This window comes from Mytilus galloprovincialis, chromosome 4 (genome assembly GCF_965363235.1).
Source record: "Mytilus galloprovincialis chromosome 4, xbMytGall1.hap1.1, whole genome shotgun sequence".
Classification (NCBI taxonomy): Eukaryota; Metazoa; Mollusca; class Bivalvia; order Mytilida; family Mytilidae; genus Mytilus; species Mytilus galloprovincialis.
In genome coordinates, this window is record NC_134841.1 from 88787922 (window position 1) to 88815543 (window position 27622).

General features: G+C 32.1%; 1 protein-coding gene and 1 long non-coding RNA gene across 2 annotated transcripts in view; both read right to left on the reverse strand.

The window, feature by feature from the left end:
- Window positions 1–3826: 3826 nt before the first annotated feature.
- The window catches only part of LOC143073315 (glycerol 3-phosphate dehydrogenase-like), a 46756-nt gene continuing 22960 nt past the window's right edge, over window positions 3827–27622 (reverse strand). Inside the window, exons 5-8 of the mRNA XM_076248751.1 lie at window positions 27440–27600; window positions 11064–11182; window positions 7921–8131; window positions 3827–4811 (exon numbers count right to left, since the gene is read on the reverse strand). Of these exons, the coding sequence (XP_076104866.1) occupies window positions 4553–4811; window positions 7921–8131; window positions 11064–11182; window positions 27440–27600 (750 nt within the window). The 3' untranslated portion in view covers window positions 3827–4552. The remainder of the gene's footprint in view (window positions 4812–7920; window positions 8132–11063; window positions 11183–27439; window positions 27601–27622) is intronic.
- Window positions 16392–18187, reverse strand: LOC143073316 (uncharacterized). The gene is made up of 2 exons (XR_012977475.1): window positions 17816–18187; window positions 16392–17002 (listed from the first exon to the last, which is right to left on the reverse strand). It is a non-coding gene; the product is annotated as an uncharacterized LOC143073316 (long non-coding RNA).

Below are 27622 nucleotides of genomic sequence, written 5' to 3' on the forward strand. Positions count from 1 at the left end.
GAACCGTGTCTTATCTCACTAGGAAATTCGTTTTGATATAATATTTTGCGATACCACAATAGCAGTATACGCTTATCGTTACGACAAAATAAAGTAGTGTCGCTGAATGTGAAATGGAAAGATTCGTTAATACAATTCAATTGGTTTATCTATTAAAAATTTATGAGTTCAGATATTCGGTAAACAACGATTGCCTTTAATTGTATTCTTGATATATATGTTGTTCAAAATGAATTTTCCTCGATGAAATAAACACAATAGATTTCATACTGGACTGATACAATCTGAACCGTATTGGACCTAAGTGACGTTCATTCTAGAACAGCAAAATGTGATATTGTTGTCAAACCTGATTCGATTGTTTTTACGATTAACAGCTTCTACGTTGAATTTATGATTATTTAATTGTATAATATGATTTTGAATCTCTTGAGATTTATAGCTTTTTTTCATGCTAGCATAAAATGCAATGTTTAATACTGATGATTATCATTTATCAGTTTCTGAGAGAATTTGCTATCTTCTTTTAACTCTAGAAATATACTTAAGAGATAAACTATTAATAGTTATCAAAAGTACCAGGATTATAATTTTATACGCCAGACGCGCGTTTCGTCTACATAAGACTCATCAGTGACGCTCAGATCAAAATAGTTAAAAAGCCAAATAAATACAAAGTTGAAGAGCATTGAGGATAAAAAATTCCTAAAAGTTGTGCCAAATATGGCTAAGGTAATTAATTTTAGGCATTGGAAATGTCATCAACAAAACTACAGTTCTTTCTGTTATCGCCTATTTTATTTTAACAAAAAATGGCAGTTGAATTTTGAAGAGCCTCCTACGTGCCAAAGAGGAAATGCATAATATCAATTTTGCGCACAAAGTTTAATCTTGTGGATTTGAAACACAAAGGTTTGTCTCCCAGATAAAGATTGCATAAGAAGTATTCAGTACAACTTTCAGAATGATCTTCTTATTTGATTTGCCTTGATAGTTGTTTTGATTCGAGCTCCATTGAAGAGTCTTATGTACAAAAAATTGAGAATGGAAATGGGGAATGTGTCAAAAACAACAACCAACAAGGTCGCCAATAGGTCTTCAATGTAGCGAGAAACTTCCGCACCAGGAGGCGTCCTTCAGCGGGCCCCTAAACAAATATCTATACATGTATATATGCGTTTGGAGTGATTCATGTAAATTTTATGACAGGTATCTTTGATGAGTTATTGCATATCTTTTTAAATTGTATTCCAAACTAGAATTCGAACCTCATATGCAAAACATTCAAAACTGTGCACGAAAAGAACAACGCTGATTTACGTTTGCGGAACTTCCAAAACAATGGGTTAACACAGACATTCAAATTCATATAAAAAGGTACATTTGGCAGTTTAAATTTTTCATCAAAACGGAGTGGACTTGCAGATCTAATTAACATATAGTTTAAGACGAAACTTTAAATTTTATTTGTAGGACTTTTATAATTTCCTTATGGAATAAGTGGTTTGTACCTCAACAATATTTTTTTTAAAATAAATATTGATTTGTGTTCACTGATTTTAGCCCTCCTTTCTAATGGTGATATTTGAGTTAGACATCCTTTAGTTATTGTCGTCCGTTAATTTTGACACGCATTTCGTCTACATAAGAGATATCAATGAATTCCATTGACTTGACTGTTGGTGTTGCTATCCGACTATTGCAACACATTCAAAATTCTGACCAAATTGCAATTTGTTTTATAAAATCAAACTGTTCAACTGGTCAAAATTTTGAACAAAGTGTTCAGTCAAAATGGGAAAGTGCAAGGTGATAAAATAAGATATACTTACTATCCTATGAGACTTTAACTCCACTTTAATGTTGTTGTGACAAAATCAGTTTAACAGTTTATATAGGTATATTATAGTCATTACCATGCAAAAGGTGAAATTAATTTTGAATTGCTATAAAAATGTCCAAACTATGCTTTCATATAATTTTTCTTTTAAAAGGTCTACTATATTCATTAGAATCAGACATCATTTGAATTAAAACATCAAATATTCATTAAAATATCTGTGAAATAACAATACTTTATTGGTAAGTTTCCATGGGGAGATAACCTAAACCATTATTCTTTTGAATAAAGACTTTTTTTTAGAAAAGAAAAGATTATCTCCCCATGGAAACTTCCTACAAACATATTGTAATTTCACACATATTTTACTGAATATTAAATGTTTTAATTCACATAATGTCTGATTCTTGTGAATATAGAAGACTTTTCGAAAGAAAAACTATATGAAAACTTAGTTTGGACATTTTTATAGCAATTCAAAATTACATTTCACCTTTTGCATGGTAATGACTATAATATATCTATACAAACTGATAGACTAAATTTTCACATCAACGGTAATGTGGAGTTAAAGTCTGAAAGGATTGTAAGTATATTTTCATTTTATCACCTTGCACTTTCACCAATTGACTGTGGTTTTCTACAGCAGTTTGTTCAAATTTCTGACCAGTTGAACAGTTTGGTTTTATAAAAGAAATTGCAATTTGGTCAGAATTTTGAATAAGTTGCAATAGGTGAAGAGCAACACTAACAGTCATGTCACTGTAAAACACATGCATTTTTCAGCTAAACAACAGCAACACATCTTTATCAATATTGGGCCCCACATTTATAAAACTTAATAAAAAAAGAAATAAACTTGATTTGATTTACGGTCCTCCCTTTATTCAGTAGTATATTGTTATACAGAATCTGATCTGCGGAAGGCGAGTGTTTCTATAAACAGGTGAAATTCGTTCGATTGATTTAAAAGAAAGAAACACAAAGTACCACATCAAATCAGATTCTTATTACCTTCATCAAGAAGTCCGAACCTAATCTTTAGCTCATATAAACGAGTGTAAAACTAGTGATTTGCAGTTGGCGTAGGAAAATTATGTTCAATTAGCGACACATTCCTACACACCTTTAATGATAACATCATATAGGGAGGTTCAAACATTCCTTTTTTTTCAAACGCACCATTTTAGATGAATTTAGATTAGATGAAGGACCTTTCACTATAGCTTTGAGCCATGTTTTAAGACAAACTGATTTTATTCAATAAAATGTTCTTAATACAAAATGTTTGCATATCTGTCATTATGTTACAACATAACGTATGCTAATATGTGATTATTTGTTTTGCATTAATGCTTTGGAGTATTCACCACATTGTAGTCTAATTTAAAAATTGTAATGTAACGGGATGAAAATTTCAGGAACTAAATTTTCGGCTCTCCCTGAAACTGTTTGCGAGTATGGTCTCGAGGAAACGATGATAGTCCGTCGGAAGGGGACGATAAATGGCTGACCCGTGTTAAGAGAGAGCCATATCTCTTGCACGTTAAAGACACCCTTGTAGATTTCGAAAAAGAGCAGGCTAATGCCGCTACAAGGCAGCACTCGCACCCTCAAAGTGGAAAGGGATTAATATAGGTTGCAAAACTTGTTTCCCAATCCACTATAAATAAATATGTTTAAATTAATTAAAAAAGAAAGAAACGGAACATAGATGAATAGAGCCAGGTAAACATGCACAGAACTTAAATATTTCACATCATTGTAACATTATCATGAAAATTTCGTTTTTTCTAATTTCCAATAAAATACTACTTCAAGTTGTAAATATTATTGAAAAGATAATCCACAGAATTGTTGATTTATAAAGTTCTGTAAAACAAATCCTCCAGCACAAGGACACAGCAGTAACGTTCAGGACAACTTAAGTCACCATGTTATTGTATTTTATCATATTATAAGTACAATGACAAATTAACACAGTAATGTTAAACAATACTTTTTAATCAAAGTTTATTTCTACAATCAAAACTAATATTAAATATATGCACAAAGAACAAAAAAAAAACATGCCAAAAATCAAATGAAAAAAAGTCTAACAGTTCACTTGGAAAATTAAGATATACATATAAATAAATGCATGTTGAAAGTAAATTAAGGCAACAGAAATATACTACTGTTCAATACCACTTTATAAATGTCGTGCGGCATGAACGCTTTTCTGAATTACCCATCATCAGGGCCACTCAAACCTTAACGTTTGTAAGCCAGGGAGGTATACATATTTTAATTTGTTAGGAGCTTTATGACAAAAAAGGACTTAGAATAATAATAAAATTCTATTGGAGATATATATAATGAAATATATCAGTACTGACGCATTGATTAATGAGTTGATAATGGTAAGAATGGCCTTTTCTATTAAATGTCAAACGCACTCTTGTTGGTACCTTTAGCATTAAATGATGAGTCATTTGTATCACCATTCGTCATAGCAATTAATTTTAGCTACTGTTGGTGTAAACGGGTGTAAAGGGTTGATCGTAAGCATCGTTATTTTAATGACAGTTTTGCGTAAATTTGCATGTTACAATTGCGGGGTATCACATTCCAACCACCATATCTAAATAGTATTTTATGGGAATGAAATATTCTGTAACAAATATGGAGTTGACGTCATACACATTAAAATATAAATAAGACAAGCGCAAATTATAAGTTTGATTGTGAAATCATCTGTCTGGTTACTCCAGTAAACGTAAGAGGATGTGTTATTAAATGTTCAATTCCATATGGAAACATAACTGTTCCATTTTTGGTAAACTTAAAGTTAACTTTCTGAATAGTTTCCCAACTGGATTTTGATGGCTCAATTCCAAATTTATCTTTCACCTGAGATAATATATGGTCTGCGATACCAATACATCCACTTAATCCTGTTGATCGGATACCACCAACTGTCAACCAGTTTCTGAAAATAGTTATTAGAATTGTAACATCTGTACAGGCTAATTGCTACTAAGAATGACAATTTTAATTATAGATCGTTCTAATAATTATAAATTATGGACTTCTGACGATGTTAATACGTTTTAAATGGACCTATTCGAAAAATATTGACTGAAGACGAGGTCCGAGTGCCAATATAATCTAACACCTCCATAAATAACGTTATGCATTAGTGAAAGTCCCTTATTTTAACATTACATATGTTAGTAATGTATATAGAAACATAGTGTCAATAAACTACTAAAAAGAAACAAAGCTTTAGATACTTTGAAACACGTGATCGTTATAACCAATGAAAAAAGTAGAATGCCTCACTATAGATAGTACAGATTCTTATAAATTCGTTTTAATTTGTGAACTATTTTAAATATCGGTCTATTTCTGAAATTATTTCTTACATACTTTTGATTTTTTAACCCTGTATGATGAGACTGTCACCAAAGTGAGAGGGTGAGCGCTATAAAATCAGGTTTAATTCACCATTTTCTACATTTGGAAATGCCTGTACCAAGTCTGGAATATGACAGTTCTTGTCCATTCGTTTTTGTCATGTGATTACGGACTTTCCGATTAGATTTTCCTCTAAGTTCAGTACTTTTGTGATTTTACTTTTTACATAAATCTTCTCCTGTGAAGCTACTAAGACATATTTAACCAAACTTGTCTACAATCATAATTAGGGTATCTAGTTTGAAAAATGTGTCCGATGACCTCGCCTGTGAACCAAGATGGCCGACATGGCTAAAAATATTACATAGGGCAAAATGCAAATTTACCCCAAGGAACTTACTTTAAATAAATCAAATTTATTCGGTAATAACTGTCCTGTCCTGGATTTAGATATTTCGGTTTAAAACGGGAAACTCCACACTAAAAGGACGATTTTTCGTTCCCTATTGTTAATATTCCATTTTTAGATATTGATGTTGCTTTTGCACCATCTTACGGTGTTCATATTTCACAGCTCGTTCGTTATGCCTGTGTCTGATGTGACGTTTTTGATTTTAACGAACACAATCTATGTATTACTGGTAAATTATTAAACCAGGGATATTGTTACCATAAATTACTTAAAACCTTTACTAAATTTTTCCATATATATAAATATTTGGTTATACCTGTAGAAAACTTATTTCAAACAGGATAGCACATACTCATTTTAACGGAAATTTTGTTAACCGTGCCCGGAAATTTAGAATTAATCCATGTAAACTTATCGCTCCTTTAAATAAACTTATTCTAAAAGGTTACCAATTCAATACTGTAATAAGATCACTGAACATTGTTTTTATTGGTATAAATATTGAGTTTGTTATCAGTAAATTAAAAGCAAACTTAATATTACTAGAATGTTATATACTTATACACATTCATGGATCTTCAATCTGTCGATACCTGTAACTTGGCTTGCACAAAGTCATGTTTTTCTCTGGCTGTTTATGACGTCTTTACACTAAATCCATTGAATGTTGGATGTGTACGGATTGATAGTTTAGTCTTAGATGCATGATTTTTTTATTAGTTGTTAGTGGCTTTGAACTAGCTGTCAGATAACTGCGAGTACTCTCAGATCTGTTCCGAGTGTCTTTTTGTTGTTGTAGGGATGTATAAGTGCCCGGTCACGTCAACTTGTATTTTTGTCCATATGGTGAGTTAAGCCTTTTTCAACTGATTTTTATAGTTCGTTCTTATGTTGTATTGTTATACCACTGGCCCAGGTTAGGGGTGGGGTTGGGATCCCGCTTACATGTTTAACCCCGCCACATGATTTAAATATGTGCCTGTCCCAAGTCAGGAGCCTGTAATTCAGTGGTTGTCGTTTGTTTTATGCGTTACATATTTATTTTTTGTTCATTTTTTATATGAATAAGGCCGTTAGTTTTCTCGTTTGAATTATTTTCATTGTCTTATCGGGGCCTTTTATAGCTGACTATGCGGTATGGGCTTTGCTCGTAGTTGAAGGCCGTACGGTGACCTATAGTTGTTAATGTCTGTGTCATTTTGGTTTCTTGTGGACAGTTGTCTCATTGGCAATCATACCACATCTTCTTTTTATACATAGACAAAGGTGAGCGACACAGGCTCTAAACACAGGCTCTTTAGAGCCTCTAATTTAATTGTTCTAATCTATATTGAAATTAATCTTTTTAACACAAAGCATCAGTCGTAATTGACATATTGTTAAATCTTAGGGAGGTGTGGTATATAATTCCAAAAGAAGACGTCGCATATTAAAAAAAAGAATCTGACCGAGCTTGGGTGTGATCTTTGTCAAATGTTTTTTCAACGCTTGTTAGCGGACGACAATTTCAAATTGATGCAATATCTTAAAATGACCACTAGAATGCCAAGGAATGTCAGCTTGAACTAGATAAAAATCAATTTGGTTTGCCAAACATTCAGAAGAACTAAAATCGTGTTAAAAGCAACATTTTCAATCTATATTTGATAGTATGTCGTGATATTACAATTTTGTTTCAGGTAAAAATAAAATCACAAAAATACTGAGCTCAGAGGAAAATCAAATCGGAAAGTCCCTAATCACATGGCAAAACCAAATGACAAAACACATCAAAAACGAATGGACAAGAACTGTCATATTCCTGACTTGGTACAGGCATTTTCAAATGTAGAAAATAATGGATTAAACCTGAATTTATAGCGCTAATCTATATTGAAATCAATCTAAGGGTGACGGTTGGTACATATTTAAAGGTTTAAACGCGCTACACTTGTTTGCCCAGGCCTAAGTCAGGAACCTAAAGGTACAATGGTTGTCGTTTAATAAAGTGGTTCATAAGTGTTTCTCGGGTTTTGTTTTATATAAAGATTTTAAAGTTGGTTTTTCCTGTTTGAATGGTTTTATACTACTCATTTTGTGGCCCTTTATAGCTTGTTGTTCGATGTGAGCCAATACTACGTGTTGAAGGCCGTACCTTGACCTATAATGGTCTACTTTTATAAATTGTAACTTGGATTGAGAGTTGTCGCATTGGCATTCATTCCATATCTTCTTATATATTTAATTTTTTCATTCGACCTTTCAAAAATTTTGATTTTCGAAATTTCACCTGTCCGGTCTTGCAATAATTTGGTAGTCTTTGTTTTCAGTTGCTGGTCTTACTCCCGTGTACATGTGGACAATATCATGCTTCAACAAAGAGGGCACTGTTTTCTTCCCATGATTCCATAGTCTTTTAGTTATGACCGAATCAATCGTAGGAGAAGGATGCCTGTCTTCAGTTTCCTCTGCAGTTGGTCCAATAATTACGTTGTCATATACTATAAAATAACATTTAACAGGGATAACAATAATTCGAAGATATACTTTTAGCGCACGTCGATAATCTTATTAATAGAAAAAAAATATATAGCTAGTTAACAAGCAAAGGTTTCATGGTCATAACTCAGCAAAAGTAATTGTTATCTTAGAAACCAGGAAGTGTTGCACAAAAGTCAACTGTAGCTAAACGGCATTTCAAATCTAAGAATTAATTAAATCTTTTCAGTCTGTACATAAGTAAATACGTTAATAGTTGACATTTAAATTGAAACGTAGTAGAACTGGTATGCATCCATGCCATAAAATAATACGTATTGATAAAAAAAGTGTAATCTAAAATTTCAGAAATCAAAAATTCACGAAGCAAGTAGCCAGCAAAATAAAAGTGCACACGCCAATTCTTAACATTCCTTTTTGTCTGCAAACGTCACTCACCTACTTTCTCTCAAGTATTTTGCCTTTCCTTTCGAGATATGCAGTACTATAAAACACTAACATAATAAACAGAACTCATCATTTCTTACCAATATTTAGAATATGGCAATGTGTTTTATCAAATGTAAAAACAAACGTAATTGTTCTACGCATTTTATTTAAATTAGAGGCAATAAATCCATTAAGACGATACAAATCAAAGTAGTAAAATCATATTTCATTTAAACAATGACTTATTTCAAACTGAAAATATTTAATCCAACTATCGCTGTACAGGAAGTGTTTTTGATGTTTATAAGTTTCTTTTGCTTCAGGTTTTTCTTTAGTTCTGATGAGGAGGAGGACATGTGTATTCGATCTCCGTAAATAATTTCTATGAGTAAGATAAGTTATAAAGTAGATAGCACAAAAAGACAAATTATTTCTGTCTACATTCAACAGATGATCACACCAAACCGTGTTCTCTAAACGGGTTTTCCCAATTTAATATGCAACTAATTTATATCGATGGATCTGATAGGATGATCAGCATAAAACACACAATTAACATGTCAGTAACGAAAAGAAGCTTCATTATATTCGTTTTACAATACTAGTAGTAATTGGAAATATTTCATCATCTTTTATCATCTTAATAACGCATTATACTATATCTTTTTTTGTTTGTTTTTTTTTTTTTTTTGTTTATTATTATGACTTTTACTGTATAGTCTGTTTTCATTGATATCTATTTGACGTGCCTCGGGACTTGTACATCCCATTATTGTGTTATTGTTCTATGATAATGACCGTATTATTGTCTTTCATTTTTGCTAATGTGCTGTTTTGCTCATTGTTGAAGGCCGTACGGTGACCTATAGTAATTAATGTCTGTGTCATTTTGGTCTCTTGTGGACAGTTGTCTCATTGGCAACTATACCACATCTTCTTTTTTATATTTTTTTCTATTATAGATTTGAGAAGATGTGGTATGAGTGCCGTTGAGACAACTCTCCTTCCAAGTTACCATTTGTGAAAGAAAATCCATTATAGGTTAAATAACTGTCTTCAACACGGTTATTAAATGGCTCACAGCGTACAGTAAGCTATAATAGGTCATTCAAAAGGACAAAAAAACAACAGTTTAAGCTGTATAAAAAAATGATAAACTATGAGAAACACTTATGAACCACACCAATGAACGACAACTACTGAACATCGCCTTTTAATGTTTCTTTGATACATCTGTTACGTGGCTCTGTACTTATACATCCCGTCGATGTGTTATTGTATTATGGTAAATTTGTGTATTCTTGTCTTTAATTTTTGCTAATATGTTTGGTTTATGTGCCATTTTGTGCTTACTTGTTACATAATTGTTTGTTATAAGTGACTACGAATTGTGACACTGTGTTGACTGCTGTGCTTTAAATAAAGGCAACAGTAGTTTACCGCTGTTCGAAAGTCATAAATCGATTGAGAGAAAAACAAATCCGGGTAAAAAACTTACACCAACAAAACAACAGAAACATTGAAGTGCTAAATAAACAAAAGACAATGCAACATACAAAGAAACGAACTATAAGATAACAACTGCCATTTTCCTGACTTGGTATAGGACATTTTAAGAATAAATGGTGGGTTGAACCTGGTTTGGGGCTGGCTAAACCTCGCTCTTTTATTGCAATGTTAAAAATAACATTAAAACGAAAACATTATATGACAGAACTATAGTACAAATAAATGCAAGAACAATAAGGACAGAGAAATACACAAATAAACAATACAATAGTACATTTCGATATGTGATCAAAGGTACCAGGCTTATAATTTAATACTCAGACGCGCATTTCGTCTACAAACGATTCGTCAGGGGCGCTCATATCAAAATAGTAAGTAAGCCAACAAGTACAAAGAGCATTGATGATCCACAATTCAAAACAGCTGTGCCAAATTCGGCTACGGTTATCCTTAGTATTTGGAATGATTCATACTTTGCAAACAGTAAATTCTTTGAAAATTACAATAAAAAACAGGTTTAATCACCTTTTTCTTAAAAGGGAAATTCCTGTACCAGGTCCTGAATTTGAGAGTTGTTATTCATTCGTTTGATGTGTTTGAGCTTTTGATTTTGCCATTTGATTGGGGACTTTCCTTTTTTAATTTTCCTCAGAATTTAGTATTTTTGTGATTTTTCTTTTCAGCTACATACACTATTTTTTTCCATATATCATTTATGGCACTCTGAAGCGTACAGGAAACCTTGCTATGTATATTAATAAGCTCATCATAGATACCAGGACTAAATTTAGTATATACACCAGACGCGAGTTTCGTCTACAAAATTTGTTATTTATGTCTGAAGCAGTTCATATTATGTTATATAATTGGTCAACAAGGTTTTTTTCATTGACCATAAAGTGTAGACAAGATCTGAAATAGACTGCTGACTTTTCGTTCATGAGTACTAGACTGTCTTTTTTACCCACTTACATAATATGCAATAAATTAACTTACCAGATTTAAAAACTATTACTCCTTTTGTTATTTCTGTGGGAACAGGAAGTATGCTAGAAGATATGACATCTTTAGCAGTTTTGTTGAATATCAAATATTGTCCTTTTCGTGGTTTGATTCTGAAAAAAATAGATAAAGTAGATGTTTATTAATCGAATATAAGAGTGATAATACATAACTTCATTATTCAAAATTGGTAAAATTTAAAATTTAAGACAAGACAACAAAAAATATATAAGTACATTTGGTGAACGGACATTCGAAACGAATATATTAGCTGTACCAAAACATTTACAACATTATAAAATGTAACAAATACAAAATTCTCCTATAACATTATGTTTTCATATGAACATTTCTGATAATACACCTTTGAATTAAAAGAATTTAATGTTTTGACTATTTAATAAACAATTATATTATTAAGTCCGGGAAGGAGTGGAAATAAAAAAATTAAGTAATTCCTACATCTTATGTCAGAAGTACTTTCAAACTGTATAATAAGTCATGAAGTGTTGAAATAAGAACTGAATTAAACCATAAATATCTCTTCAAAATACAAGTAAAAGTTACATACAAAATCACTGTGCATTATTTTGAAAAATGAAATCCAACACTAATTAAAATCTGAATTCTAAAACAGCTTATACAAAGGACCTAACCGACTTGCGATACTTCATACAGAAGTAGTTCTTATGAAGAATAAAAAAAAAATACCATTATTTTTAACTTTAATTTTAAATTTCCAACATGTTGTAATAACAAATTTTAATGACACAATATCTCTATTTTCATGCCAGTTTAACTACAACCATACCATGAAAAATACGATTATATTATATGTTGCGTTTTGTGCTCATTCTCTTTTGTATGCGTGGATCAAATTCCATTTGAAAAGCCACCGTCAAAAGTTTCTAGTACGAACCAAATAACCATAATTGAATGTCTGTCCAGACATTTTTTGAATATTGTCAGAAGGACCGTAGAAATTCTTTGGTCTAAAAAAAACCCTGAAGTATAAAACAAATCTAAATACAGTACCATTAAACCATTGCATTTACAAAACAATGACTTACGGTCAAACCTGTTATGACGGTTACCCCTATTAAGCGAAACCTATCTTTGTTAGTCACACGTTATTCATTTCAAACTTTATTTCAAAAATGAATTCTCCTCAAAGGTAAATTTTCTCTGCTCTCAAAAATGACCTTTATATGTAGGGTTTTTAATATATAGAAATAACTAAAAATGGAGATATCAGCTATGCATTGATAAGGAAAATACCAAACGACATCAATGTTTTATCATATCAATGTAGTCAATGATACGTGTGTATGTATCTAAAACCGTAAGATCACATTTCGAAATGTCTTTGTATCGCCGTGACCTATAATACAATCAGATATGAAATAAAAGGAAATTTCATTCGTACATTAGAATTTTACAATGAATATCATATTCTAAAATCCAGATGTGGAATCCGGTCAACACAAATTTACATGCCATTAGGGAAACGAGTGATATTTTGAGTTGAGCAGAATCTGCTTTCCCCATCGAGGTATCCGAGTTCGACCCGAGCTGTTGGTGGTGTTCGAGTTGCTCAATCGTTATAGATTTCTGAGTTTGTGAGCTTTTCATTTTATTGTTTTATAGATATGTCTTATCTTTAAAGCGTTTTTCTGTTTGACCAAAGAATTGGAAGTTTTTCTTCTACTAATATAGTAGTATTTATTACTTGTAATTGAAAGGAAATAAGTGGGGTAACTTTTTTGTTTATAATTAATTTAACATGTTTCTTTGCATTTACATAAAAGTTAGAAGGATTCTTAAGTAAGTCTAAGCCAAATTCTGTCTGGTATAAATATCCTGTTTATAAGCCACTAAAGTATTATAACTACAGGCGCCAAAATACCAGCTGCACAGATCAGCTAATTAAACACATAAAATAATTTTATTACTGTAATAAATTGCTATCAGATATAATTTGCTGGTGCAATTCAAATGTCAGTATATAAACATGCTACCCTACAGTATATATGTGCTTTGAAGATCTCAGTGATATCCTCAAGACTAATTTAAAATTAATTTGAATTGTTTCAAATTTGTCCTTTTTTTGGTATGCGGTATGGGTTTTGCTCGTTGTTGAAGGCCGAACGGTGACATTTAGTTATTACCGACTATGTCATTTAATGTCTTGCGGCGAGTTGTCCCATTCGCAATCATACGCCATCTTAACTTCTTTTTACTTTTTATTGATTTAAATGTAATTTCAAATCACATTTTGCTATGGAAATGTTCAATTGGAAATAATATATGTAACACTCAGAAACGTGTCCGATTCTCCCAAACATGTCTAGTTGAAAACTGCGCCAAAGCGTGTCATTTGTATAAACGCCCAAACGTGTCCAATCCCCAAAACGTGTTCATATCAAACGTTATTTGGTTATTGTTATTTCTTTAACGTATACTAATTTTACTATTTCATTAAAAATATACATAAGCACGTTAGTACTTTTTCAAAAAGGAAGAATTAAACTGGCTTAAAGTGGGGGCGTCATTTCGGCTATTTCGTTTGTAAATTGTAAGCAAACATGTTGAGTTAAACAGTACAGTTAACGGGTCAAAGTGTCCCTTTCTCTGCGCGTTAAAACTTTAATGTTCTCTCTAATTATGCATGAAATACTGACAACTGGACAATTCGCAATCAAGAGTCTAAAGTTAATTTATTCAGTAGAACTGAAAAAAACATTAAAACTTGTGTTTTCTCTAATTTGAATGAAATACTTGCAACTAGACAATATGCAACCAGTAGTCTAGAGTTTATCTTAACAAAAGAACAGTAAAAACATTAAAACATGTATGTTAAAATGTAAAAAAAAAAACAAAAAAAAAACAGGTAGCCTATGTTCTCTCTAAATAGAACTGCAAAAACATTAAAACTTGTATGTTCTCTCTAAATATGCATGACATACTTGAAACTGGACAATACGCGATCATCAGTTTAAAGTTTAGTTTAAAGTTAATGTGTACAGTACAACTGTAAAAACATTAAATCTTGCAAAACTATTGTGCGCTCTAAATATGCATAAAGTACTTGCAACTGGACAATACGTAATCAACATTCTAAAGTTTATTTATACACTACAAAATAAATTTGCATTTAAAACCGGCGTTGATCACATAACAGTAATATTCATAAAAAAAAGAATCTATAAAACTTATGCATGAAATATTTGGCACTGGACGTTATGTTTCTTATCGTGTGTCTTTAGTGATGGTGGAAACCTAAAATTTATTAAAAACCAGGAGAACAAGTTTATAATTTGATGGGCTTTTGAAATACACACAAACTATTGACAAAAGTAAAAAAAAATACTGTTAAAACCCCGCCATGCAATATTCGGATAAATATAAAAGGCAACATCGGAGTTTATAAGTACAAAATAATTATCAAAGTTAACGATTAATTCAACTCCAGAACTATGTGTATGTTCGCTCTAAACGAATATGAAATACTTGCAACTGGACAATAAACAACTGCAGTCAAAGTTACTTAATAATAACAGATTAATTTTGCAATTATTATAATCATTAAAAACCTACATCGAACTAACTTAGACCCCGTTCACACTAGCATTTTTTTTTTATCGTTCTAATTTGAATCGATCTAAATAGAACCAGTTAGCGTCCACATTATCTTTACTCCCAACGATCTCTATCGATCTAATCTAAACCACTGCGTTCACACTACAATTAAAAACGTAATCGATCTGACCTAATTAACCGTAAAACTGTAAACACTGTGTATAAATAGAAAATAATTAATAAAATGTATGTGTTAATACACTGATACACATACTTGGAAAAAAAAATGGACGAAGTTATTGTTTCTGTTGAATGTCAAGTTCAAGTTTTAATACTTGTGTTCTTCCAGTTTTTATTCATTTTAAAGCAAACAAGAGTAGCAAAGAAGTTGCATAATGAAGAAATGCTGCGGTTCATAAAAAGAAAAAAACAGAAAAACAAAAGAAGACAAAGATTTCGTCAATATATGCTCCGGCGAAGAAAACTTTTTTTCCGTTTGTTTGCACTTGCCTGTACCCGAAGGTCTGTCCACAGGGGAATATGGGTAAAACCAAGAACTACTGATTTATACCGGGATGTTATGAATTGGACACCAAATGACTGGTATGAAAATATACGTATGTCTCAACAGTCGTTCAATCATATTTGTGATCAGCTCTCTGTGTTTATCGAAAGAAGGACTACGAAATTTCGATCTCCTCATCCAGTTGGAAAACGTGTTATGGTGACACTTTGGCGTCTAGCAACAAATATTGAATTTAGAACATTGGGTCATTTATTTGGGATGGGACGTAGTACAGCCTGTATGATATTTCATGATGTGGTTGATGCAATTAACTCTATTCTTCTTCCCAAGTATATAAAGTTTCCAACAGGACAAGCCTTGCGGAATACTATCGATGGATTCCGAACTAGATGGGGATTTCCTCAGTGCTGTGGGGCAATCGACGGGACCCATATACCAATCATCGCACCAAAAGAACATCATGCGGACTATTACAATAGGAAGTGCCATCACTCTGTACTTTTACAAGCTGTTGTAGATTACAACTATCGATTTACTAACATAAATGTTGGACATGCAGGGAAGCATCATGATGCGCATGTTCTTCGTGAATCATCGGTGTTTCTAAAAGCAAGTGCTGGTGAGCTATTACCCAATTGGACTGAAAATTTAGACAATGTTGAAGTTCCACCTTTTATAATTGGAGATCCTGCCTATCCGTTACTAACATGGCTGATGAAAGCGTATCCCGGAAACAATTTATCCCAGGAACAAAAGGTTTTCAACTATCGTTTAAGTAGAGCTAGAATGACCGTCGAATGTGCTTTTGGTAGACTTAAAGGTAGATGGCGTTGTCTCATAAAAAGATTGGACAATGAACTGTACAGTGTGTCGGGGATTGCTAAAGCCTGTTGCACTTTACATAACCTTTGTGAAGTGCACGGAGACTTTTTTAATGAAAATTGGCTTGAAGATATCGACGACAATGTTAATGTGCCAGCAAATCGGAATGACGACAATGCAAATACTGATGCTAAACAAATACGAAAAGCCATAACCAACTGGCTCAAAGATAATTAAAACAATCAGTTAATGAAAGTAGTTGTATTCAAAGCTCACATGTCGTCTATATATTAGTATCAATAAACTTAACGTCAAATATTTGTCACTGATCTAAAATGAACTCGATCAAACATTAATAAATTATTGTAATCATATTTTTTTCAGAAAGACTAATGCACAAAAAAATCTTTATTAACAATTTTCATGGGAAAACATCAGTATTACTTTCTTTTTAAATGAGTTAGATAATTGCCTTCCTATGAACATCAGAATTCCATTTGATTTCTCACATTCTTTAAAACATCAGATGTCTGATAATTGCCCATGTTTGATGCTTGCATTGGCTGCATTTCAGTGTAATGTTGTTGATTCAGAGGAGTTGCATTAATTTGTGGAGGCGGTGGTGGAGCTTGTTCCTTTTCAATGTAGTGCGGTTGGTACTGATGACTCAAATTAACAGGCGGTGGTGGAGCTTGTTCCTTTTCAATATAGTGTGGTTGATACTGGTGACTTAAGTTATTAGGCGGAGGCGGAGCTTGTTGCATTCTCATTAAATTCATCTGCATTTGCATAAGGTTTGCCATGAATTGTCGGTCAGCATTCCTTTGTCTATCCTCTCTGTCTGCCTCTTCCCTTCTTCTTTTTTCTTCCTGCTCGTTGTCTAATTTCAAGCGTTTTTCTTCAAAAACCCAAAACTGTTTTTCTGATGTTTTCTCTAATTCTAAAAATTGCTCCATAATTTCAGCTGGGTCTTGTTTTTTTCGTTTTGTTGTTTTCATTCTTGTTCCTAAAAATTGCAATAGAGTGTAAAAATGTGCTTTAGATTGCATTATCTCAACAATGATTTTTAACGTTTTTAAACAAGAGGCTCTCAAGAGAGCCTGAATTTCTAGAGCCTGAGAAGATTTTCAAATGTTAGCAAACTTGATGAACAAATTGTGTAAAATTGTCTGTAAAAGGCAACAACTCCTTAAGGGGTCAATTAACAGTTTTGGTCATTTGACTTTTTTGTAGATCTTACTTTGCTAAACATTATTGCTGTGCACAGTTTATATCTATCTATAATTATATTTAAGATATGAAAAAAAAACTGGAAAATTTCCTTAAAACTACCAATTAAGTGGCAGCAACCCAAAAATGGTATTTGGCCTAGTAGTTTCAGAGGAGAAGACGACGGACGCCAAGTGATGGAATAAGCTCACATGGGGCTCTTCGGGCCCCTGTGAGGCTAAAAAAGAATCTAAAAAGGATCAAAACAAAATATGCACAAGAAAGTTTGTCGGGCTATATTATCACAGCATATGGCAGATCTCTTTTTTTTTTTTAAATTTATTGACATTACTCCACAGCTGCAGTGATGTTCAAATATAGGGATGGTAGTCATTTTGCAAAGAATGCTACTCCGGCTGGTGCACGGAGTTGTCTCAAATATTTATAGCGAAGTAAGAGTTTTTGCTCCGCGTGGAAATCAGTAAAATGAAGAACAACAATAAAAGCGCTGTTACTTTGCTTTTTTGCGATTTTCTCTGTAATTTTTTTTCTTTTTCTCAAGGATGGATAGACCATATATTTTCTTTATAATTTTAGTGCTATAGTTCACCTCTGCTTGTTTGCATTCCAGAAGACCCTGGTCTGGAGGGTGCTGGAGTTTCAGGTCTTGGTGGTCCAAGGAGTTGACTCTCGGGTTGCCTGGACACGTCACTCGTGTGACTGTCATCTTCGTCTTCAAGTTCTGTGTCTAAATATATAAAGTTTCAATTCATTTTATATTGAATACGAAGTGTGTTCATTCATTAGAAATTAACAATTATAGGTCACAGTACGACCTTCAACAATGAGCAAAGCACATATCGCATAGTCAGCTATATAAACTAACGGACTAATGATTTAAGAACAAAAATGAACAAAAAACAAATATGAAACACATCAAAAAACGATAACCACTGAATATTAGACTATAGTTAGCCCCTTGTTTAATATTGATTGTATTTATATGTTCAGATGCTTCTCCAGTATATATATGTTCAGATGCTTATCCAGTATATATATGTTCAGATGCTTATCCAGTATAACTCTATATGTAGCTCTATAGGGGGGTCCGGGTATGGATACCCCCTTTCAATCCGCCTCTGTTGTTTAATGTGGTCTACATGTACCGTGATAAATTCCATACACAACATGTATGTTTATGAAATTACAAACGGGATACACAGAAAAATTGTTCTTTTTTATTTACACTGTAATAATGTTATCACGGAGGATAAGTGCAAAAATGTATTGATATTTCGAATACGGTTTTAAAAATGCAAAAAAAGGCAAAATAATTACACAAACCTGCAATTGCTTCATAGGAATCATTTTCCCCGTCATTATCACTTTCGTCATCCAGGGAAATTAATGAGTCTGATAGTGCGACAGGATTCACAGAAGGTCGCGTCCCCAATATAGTGTCCATCCTCTCGTGGTACGGGAACGATGTTCTTTTTCCTCCAGACTTTTTATTCTGTCTTTTTACTTGGAAGTATTTTGTTTTCAATCTCTTAATCCTCGCTCTACAGTCCTGGGGTGATCGACTAAAGTCTAAAATTCTATCCTTCATATCCGTGCAAATTCTCCGGAAAACTTCCAGATTACGTCTTGGGGTGTTTTCTAATTCATTTTGGACTCTTTCATCTCCCCAAAGTTCAATTAAAAGGACCGTTTCTTCATGGGTCCAAGCTTCAGCCCTTTTATTCTGATCCTCCATTTTGAAAAGCACATGTAGTTTTGCCGCTGTACATGCGCATATATTATTTTGTATTCAATCGTACTAATGTAGATCGATCTATGCGTTCACATTTAAAGTTAGATCGGTTCTATTTAGATCGATTCAAACTAAACTACCTCTTTTGGTGTTTTAGTTTAGACCGATTGAAGATCGATTCAAAGCGTTCATATTAGCCCTTAAACCGATCTAATGTGAACCGATCTACTTTAAACCGATAAAAATGTCCTAGTGTGAACGGGGTCTTAATCTGATAAATGACATCTTCATCACGTGTGTCTCCCATCATAGAATTGCCGTAAACGTTATCAGCGATTTTATTTAAGAGATACATGTAAAAGCGCTAAAAGACGTGTAACGTTTTGGCGTTAAATATTGGACACGATTTGGCGAATAACAATCATCGGACACGTTTGGGGGTTATGAAATCGGACACGTTTGGGAAATATTGTACATTTCGGACACGTTTAGGGAGAAAAGACACGTTTGGGAGAATCGGACACGTTTGGGGGAAGGACACGTTTGGGAGTGTTACATATATAGAACAAGTGTATGAACTTTTATTACTAGGGTGATGTATAATCGCTTCTAACAGCTAGAAATTGACTTGAATTTGAAAGATGACATTTACAAAAATAAAATTAGCAAGTCTTCAGTTTTTGAGTGTACTCTTTCTTTGGTAATTTAAATACTTTATGTTTATATGTTAAGTATTTTTAGTATGAAGCTTCGAGAATCTAATTCATTTCTGTTTGTATTGATTTTTATACAATATATTATCTTAGGACCATGTTTGCCTTGTAATACCTAAGATTCTAAAATAAATTTGTTTGAATCTATATTTTTTGTTAAAAAGAAGGCTTAACTAAATTTTGAATTGATTGCGCTAAGTTATAAACGTTCTTTTTTTTTCGGTATCTGTGTTCATGTGATAAGTGCATCTGGATTTACATTCCTATCATAAACGTGCTTGATCAGGTTTTTTTTTTTTTTTTTTTTTTTTTGTATTCGTAGAACTTTCTAATTGACTTTTTATATTCAAAATTAGGCTGATCGGTGATATGTTGAATTTGTTACCATAAAACCAGGTTCAATCAACCATTTTTTTCTTAAAATATCCTTTACCAAGTCAGATATATGGCAATTGTTATCAAATAGTTCGTTTCCCCGATGTTAGCGCTTGTTTTTGTTGCACTTCAGTGTTGCCGTAACAGTTGTTCCTTTGGTTTCCTCGGGTTAAGTTTGTAACCCGGAATTGTTTTCTCTCAATCGATTGATTAATTTTGAACAGCGGTATCACTACAAAAGTCTAAAAGTCTGAAAAGACCAGTTTTTGTCTTAATTTGCATGAATTTTTACTCGACATTCTCCAAAAGTATGACTTGTGTCTTAATTTTTCTTGACAAATTCTCATTTATATTAAATTTGTATTAAATTTACTCGACAGATTCTCGACATTCTGAATATTGTTTTAAATTTTTTGACAAATTCTTGATATTTAAATACTGTCTTGAAATTTCTCGACATATTCTTGACATTCTTATTTTTTATCAATATGACTTGACATATTCTGAACATTTTGAATTGTGTCTAAAATTTTCTTAACAGTTCTGAGCTCTACAAATCATGACCAATATAAATGATATAACTTTATCTTTGTTTCTCTTTATATGTTATACTGTTGTTTCAAGTTACACTTCTTACAACAAAAATAAAAGTTGGGCATGTAAAATAATTGAAAATTTACAAATGCAAATATGGCTATGAAATCTAAAGTATGAAATAATTTAAATGTGGGTTTTAAACAATTACAAATTTCGATTTCTAAATCTTATAAATTAAATGATTAAAACCAATCATACTGTAGACGTATTTCATTAAACATTCATAATACTCAATGTTTATTAATATGGTAAATAATTATTGTACCAAAATGTGGTTTATATAAATAGCAAATCATGATGATATACAAATCATTCATTTAATAAAAGAACAATTTGTGTAATGTTACCTGTTGGAATACACATGGACAGGATGTTCCCTATAAAGTTAAGGTATTCCATACCCCAGAGTACACGCAACTGTCAAATAGAAATTACTAATTTACCTGTAATCAGCCATACAACTTATCAGTTGACTGACCATACCAGTACAATTTGAAAATTTTGTTGATAGATGAAAATGAAACTCATCATTTTGATGATGAAAAATTGAATTAAAATGAATTTTATTCATCAAAATTATTTTAGCATAAAAACAAATTGAAAAATTCCTAAAGATTAAAAATAAATTATTATCTACTCCAGAATAATAAGTCTGGTCACATTTCAGGCAAAATTTATACTGTTGAAATAGTGTCGACATATTTAAGACTGTCAAGAATGTGTCGAGACATATTCAGACATTATTTAGAATGTCAAGAATATGTCAAGACATATTCAGACATTATTAAGAATGTCAAGAATATGTCAAGACATATCGAGACAAATTTAAGACAGTCAAGAATTGGTCAAGACATAATCCAGACTCTTATCAGATGATACAGGAAGTGTCGAGAAATTTTAAGACAATGTTCATACTGTCAAGACACTTGTCAAGAAAAATCAAGAACCTTATTAGAGAAATTCATACTATGTCAAGAATTTTTAAAAATTATTCAGGCTAATTAAGAATGTCGAGTAAAAATTCATGCCAATTCAGACAAAAACTGGTCTTTTTAGACTTTTTGACTTTTGTAGTGTATATTACTGCTGCCTTGATTTACAAAATGCTTTAGTTTGGAATTGTTTTTACAGTCATTATTGATTAATTAGTCTAAATCTGTTATAATATTATTGTTACATTTATCATGAACAAGAAACCCCGATATATTGTAATTGCTTTATATACAGTACGTTGTGAAGAGACCTGTTAGTTAGATACATAATTTAATACACACATATATGCATTAGAATCATGCTTTCGTTTGATTTGATAAAAAAAAAACCTGCATAACTAGACAGAAAATGCTGTTTTCTGTTGAGTGAAGTCACACATGTGTGTTTTCTTGATAGACGAACGTACTATTTATTCCATTTTGCTTAGTGTTAATTGACATTGCGGGCGATAAATGCATAGGAGTGGCTTAGCCTATCCTTGCACCCGGTCTCTTTCCTTTTGGAGTTCATGCCATGTTCTCTGTTTTTGTTTAGAACCTTGATTTTTCGCTTCCTAATCGATTTACGATATTTAAACATCATAAACTACTGTCATCTTCTCTTCAAATCAATAAATTGATAACTTGTTTAACCTTCGGGAGTTCACTCTGTTCGAACTTATCTATTTTCCATTTTATTATTTCTATTCTACATTGTCTATTTTAAGAGGCCAACACACTTCCGTTATTGAAACAAAAGTACATATTGGTTGGAATAATTATTATGCCGGATTATTTCAAAGATTTAGGTACATTTGCTACACGAAGCCTATTGCAACCAAGATTTAAAACCACAAGAGGTTATTAGACACATATAGAACAAACAACTTTAAACATCACAATTATGCTATTGTTCATCGTCATCAAACACATTTACTAGTAATCATACTTGTCTTCATATCTAAAAAACATTATTTGCAATGTCTCACTACAGAGCTTGGAATTGATAAAACTACTGGTAATCCTACATATTCTTTAACATCATTTACCAAGGACGAAATTTTACAAAATCATAAATCTGTCCTTCTTTTTTTTTGGTATCAACATCAAAGAAAACGAAGAAAATTTGCCCTCATTATACTGGATACATAAATTACACAAAACTCCATATAAAGAACGATACATAGCTGGGTTTTCAAAATGTTCGACTTAACATCTTTCTAAAGTACTGACTACTATTCTTTCTACAGTTAAAGATGGGCTTCAAAAATATTGTGAGGAGATATATTCTACCAGTGGTGTTAACCAGATGTGGATTCTCAAAAATTCGAAAGATCTACTGCTTAACCTTCGATCACAATCTTTGCAAATTTGCAGCAACATAAAAACCTTTGATTTTTCTTGTTTTGGGTTACAATAATTCATATTTTGTGAAGAATCACACTGAATGTTCCAGAAAATATACTGAAGATGATATTATCAACATGCTGGACTTTTTGATCGACAATATATTTGTTGAGTTTGGAGGATTTATATTTCAACAGACAGTCGGTATTCCAATGGGTACTATTTGTGTACCCCTGCTGGCTGATTTGTTTTTGTACTCGTATGAAGCAGAATTCATTCAGAACCTTCTAAAAGACAAAAAGAAAAAGCACCTTGCAAAATTCTTTAATTTTACTTTCTGATATATTGATGATGTTCTATCATTGAATAACCCATATTTCAGCCAATACCTACATCTCATATATCTCAGTGAACTTGAAATTAAGAATACTACTGATACTAGAAGGCCTGCTTCATACCTTGATCTTTTCCTCAATATTGACGTAGATGGACGACTTCACACAAAAATCTATGATAAATGGGACGATTTCAACTTCTAAATTATCAATTTCCCATTTCTCAGCAGTAACATACCCTATGCCCCTTCGTATGGTGTTTACATATCACAATTGATACGTTATTCTCGTGCTTGTTCACACTATACGGAATTCATATACAGGACTGTGCTCCTTACGCAGAAACTGCTCCAACAAAGTTATGAGGAGGACAGATTAAAATTGACACTCCGTAAATTTTATGGACACCATCACGAATTGGTGGATCCATACGATGTGCCTTTCACCAAACTAGCTAAGGACATTTTTACCACATGGTAGATTGTGGTTTGTCATTATGTCGTCTAATCTTTTAATTACCGAACATGACTTATTCCCGATTGTGACTGTTTTGCTGAGTGTGAAGTATTAAGTTCAAATATAATCTTAAATTAATCCTAATTCTATCTTATTCATTCAAATGTGACGTCACTGTTCATTTTTTGATGATCTGTTTAACAAATTCATATGACGTCATTTTTTTGTCATTTTTTACAATTTTAAATATGACGTCACTTGGCGTTCATGTTTAAACCTATTCGGATTTGTCTACATTTTGTGTTACAAATGTCTGGTTATGTAATGTATTTCAGTTGTTTCCTGTAATTAGTTAATACTTCAGTCTTATCATGTACATCTTTTGTATATTATTTTATAAATTTACTGTTTGCAAAAGTATAAATTATTCTAAATAATAGGGATGTTCTGGTAACTAACAGAAAACCCTGGCCGTTTTTGGAACAACTTTTTTTATCTTTTGGTCCTCGAAGCTGTTCGACTTTGTGCTTGTTTGGCTTTCAAACTTTTGTATCTGGGCGTCACTAGTAGATCTTGTGTGGACAAAATGCACTTCTGGCGTATTAAAATTTTGAACTTGTTGCCTTTTGTTGGCTGTTGTTTGTGTGTTTCTTTGTCGATTGTGTTCTCCAATTTATTTATATTGTAGTTTTGTAGTGTTGAGTTGTCATTTTAATGTTATATTTCACATGGCTATAAAAGAGGGAGGTTTGGCATGCCACAAAACCAGGTTCAACCCACCATTTTTTCCTGTTAAAAATGTCCTGTACCAAGTCAGAAATATGGCCATTGTTATATTATAGTTCGTTTCTGTGTGTGTTACATTTTAACGTTGCGTCGTTTGTTTTCTCTTATTTTTTAGTGTAAATTCACATTGCGATAAGACGTGTCACGGTACTTGTCTATCCCAAATTCACGTATTTGGTTTTGATGTTATATTTGTTATTCTCGGGGGATTTTTTTTCTGATGCTTGGTCCGTTTCTGTGTGTGTTACATTATAGTGTTGTGTCGTTGTTCTCCTCTTATATTTAATACGTTTTCCTCAGTTTTAGTTTGTTACCCCGATTTTGTTTTTTGTCCATGGATTTATGAGTTTGAACAGCGGTATACTACTGTTGCCTTTATTTAGATAGTTAACAACATTATTAAGAAGAGATGTTGGAGATGAACATATATGCCCTTCTCTCCTTTTGGCACTGATATAAAAAAAAATGGATGATGAAAATCTCTCCATTATAAAACTGAATACCTAATTTTCAAAACAAATCCTAATGAAGAAGGATACATAGACGGATCCGTCAAGCAATTCGACCACATATATTTCTATAGTTCTTTAATACTACCATTTTTTTCTTTCACATATAACTGCAACAATAATGTGAATAGGTATACCAAAACCACAGTGTCAATCTAATGGGATATCTTAAAAGTTCTAAAGATTTACTACAAAATCACTAGGCTTACAATTTTATTCATTTACATCAAAACATTTTATTTGTTTACGCTTAAACTATTATTGAACATGATAAATTAGAAGAATTATTGCATCGTCTCTGCGAACAGAGTTGTTTTCTATAAAAATGAGAAAAGTAGAAACAAATCATTCGTTGAAGTGAAGCACTGATTCGAAGAAAAATACAACAAATATATTATCATTTAACTGCTGGACTTCTGATGGACAACAATTTTATGAAATGTGATATGATTGCCAATGAGACAACTTTTCATCAGACACCATATGCTGTAGGATCTGTTGTCACAACTCACTATGGTAATGATTTCGCGGTCATATATTTTATATAAGCGTTTGATCCAAAGGCTGTTGAGTTCCAGATTTTGACATTTTGAATGTTAATTATAATGACGAGTGAGTTATGAATATCAGAAGCCGCTTGCCCTGTCGACGCTCACGGTCTCGTTTTTTTGTGACTCTTATAAATCTCTCAGTTTTTGTTTTTATCTTGATTTGTCTCTTTAAATTTTACTAGATTTGAACATCTGTAAACTATTGTTGCATTGTTTCAAATTTCTCACGGACGCAGTTTTTTTTTAGAGCGGGAGGTTTAGCTAGCCACAAAACCATGTTAAACCTACCCTTTTTTCTTAAAATGTCTCGTATCAATTGAGGAAAATGATCATTGTTATATTACAGCTAGTTTCTGTGTGTGATGCATTTTAGTCTTGTGTTTCTGTTGTATCGTAGTTCTCCTCTTATATTTGATGTGTTTCCCTCAGTTTTAGTTTGTAACCTGGATTTGTTTTTTCCTCAATCGATTTATAAATTTCAAACAGCGGTATACTACTGTTGCCTTTATTTTTCTATAACATATGTTTGCTCTATATTACATAAATTTTCGGGAAAAGTACTAACTCTCACAAAATTTACTGTACATGTGTGTGTTAATTTAAACCGTTTTTAAGAAATACAGGATATTATTATTTTCATAGGTTATTTCAAAACAGGTAACTAATGCTATGGGTATGAGTTGTTCTATTAGACCTTTATAGACATAAATGAGTCATTTTTTTAAAGTTTGTACATCTACTTTATAAAAGAAAGACAGAAATCGCAAACATTTTGATTTATATCACGACGCGACTATTCACTTACAAATGTGTCATCTAACCATGACAGACACTAGTTAGTGGTGAGCAAAAGGAATACTTTATCTATCAATTGACATGCTTCAGATAAACTCTAGACTTCAGTCAGTGAGATATCGGGATTCTTTTTAATTAAGTCTTGCATATTTGTTCTATTGCTTTTAAGTTATATCATTCAGGCAAAATGTAAAAACTTCCAAATTATTCTGCCATAAATATGTTTGCTACAAGATATTATATACAAAAATTATAATAAAAGCTGCAGTTCCAATTAAATCGGCCACAAACAATCTCTAAAATGATAATTTAAGAATAATAGGTCAATTTGCACGTGTTAATGACACCCTAGTGACATCAAAATTGCAAAATTTACAATTTTCCTTGTACAAATCTCGTATGTCATAGAGAACATTTGAAATTAAACAATGTTTGAAATAAACAATTAATACAAATGTATACTTCGACATACTTCTGAATAATACAGTCGTGTACCGCGTTAACACTTTGAATAATATTTTTGAGTTTTGAACTAAAACGGGAAAACTACGAAAAAGATTTTTTTTTTCCTTGATTTTTGGTGTCTTTTTAATGCGACACTGTAGCAATTCGAAATTTGTTTTTTACTGTATAAGTGAATGATTAAGGAATGTCGTATTTGTCAGAAAGTATACTAAAAAGATAAATCACAAAAATATTGAACTCCGAGGAAAATTCAGATAGGATAGCCCCTAATCAAATGGCAAAATCAAAAGCGTAACACATCAAAACTAATGGATAATAACTGTCATATTCCTGCCTTGTTACAGAAATTGTTTATGAAGAAAATGGTGGATTGAACTTGTATGACATTCGCATCAAATTCCTTTGTATTGAAAAACAAACAAACATAGTAGGTAAAAATGGTAAAAAAAACATGAATCGTGTGCATTTATCATGTTTGCTTCGGAAAAGTAGATTCAATGGGACGTTCCGAACATTACACGAAAAAAAATTCCTTAGGACACCATATGTCAAAGTTGTAATATGAATAATATGGCACTTACTTGAAAGATGAATATCCGGCAATCTTTTCAACAATATCGCCATACAGACCGGAACAATTTATAACTATTTTACTTCCAATGTTTCCTTTGTTCGTATAAACATTCCATGTCCTATTACTATCATTAAATTCAACATTATTGACCATTGTACTTGTATATATCTAGAAAAAAGGAAATATCTGT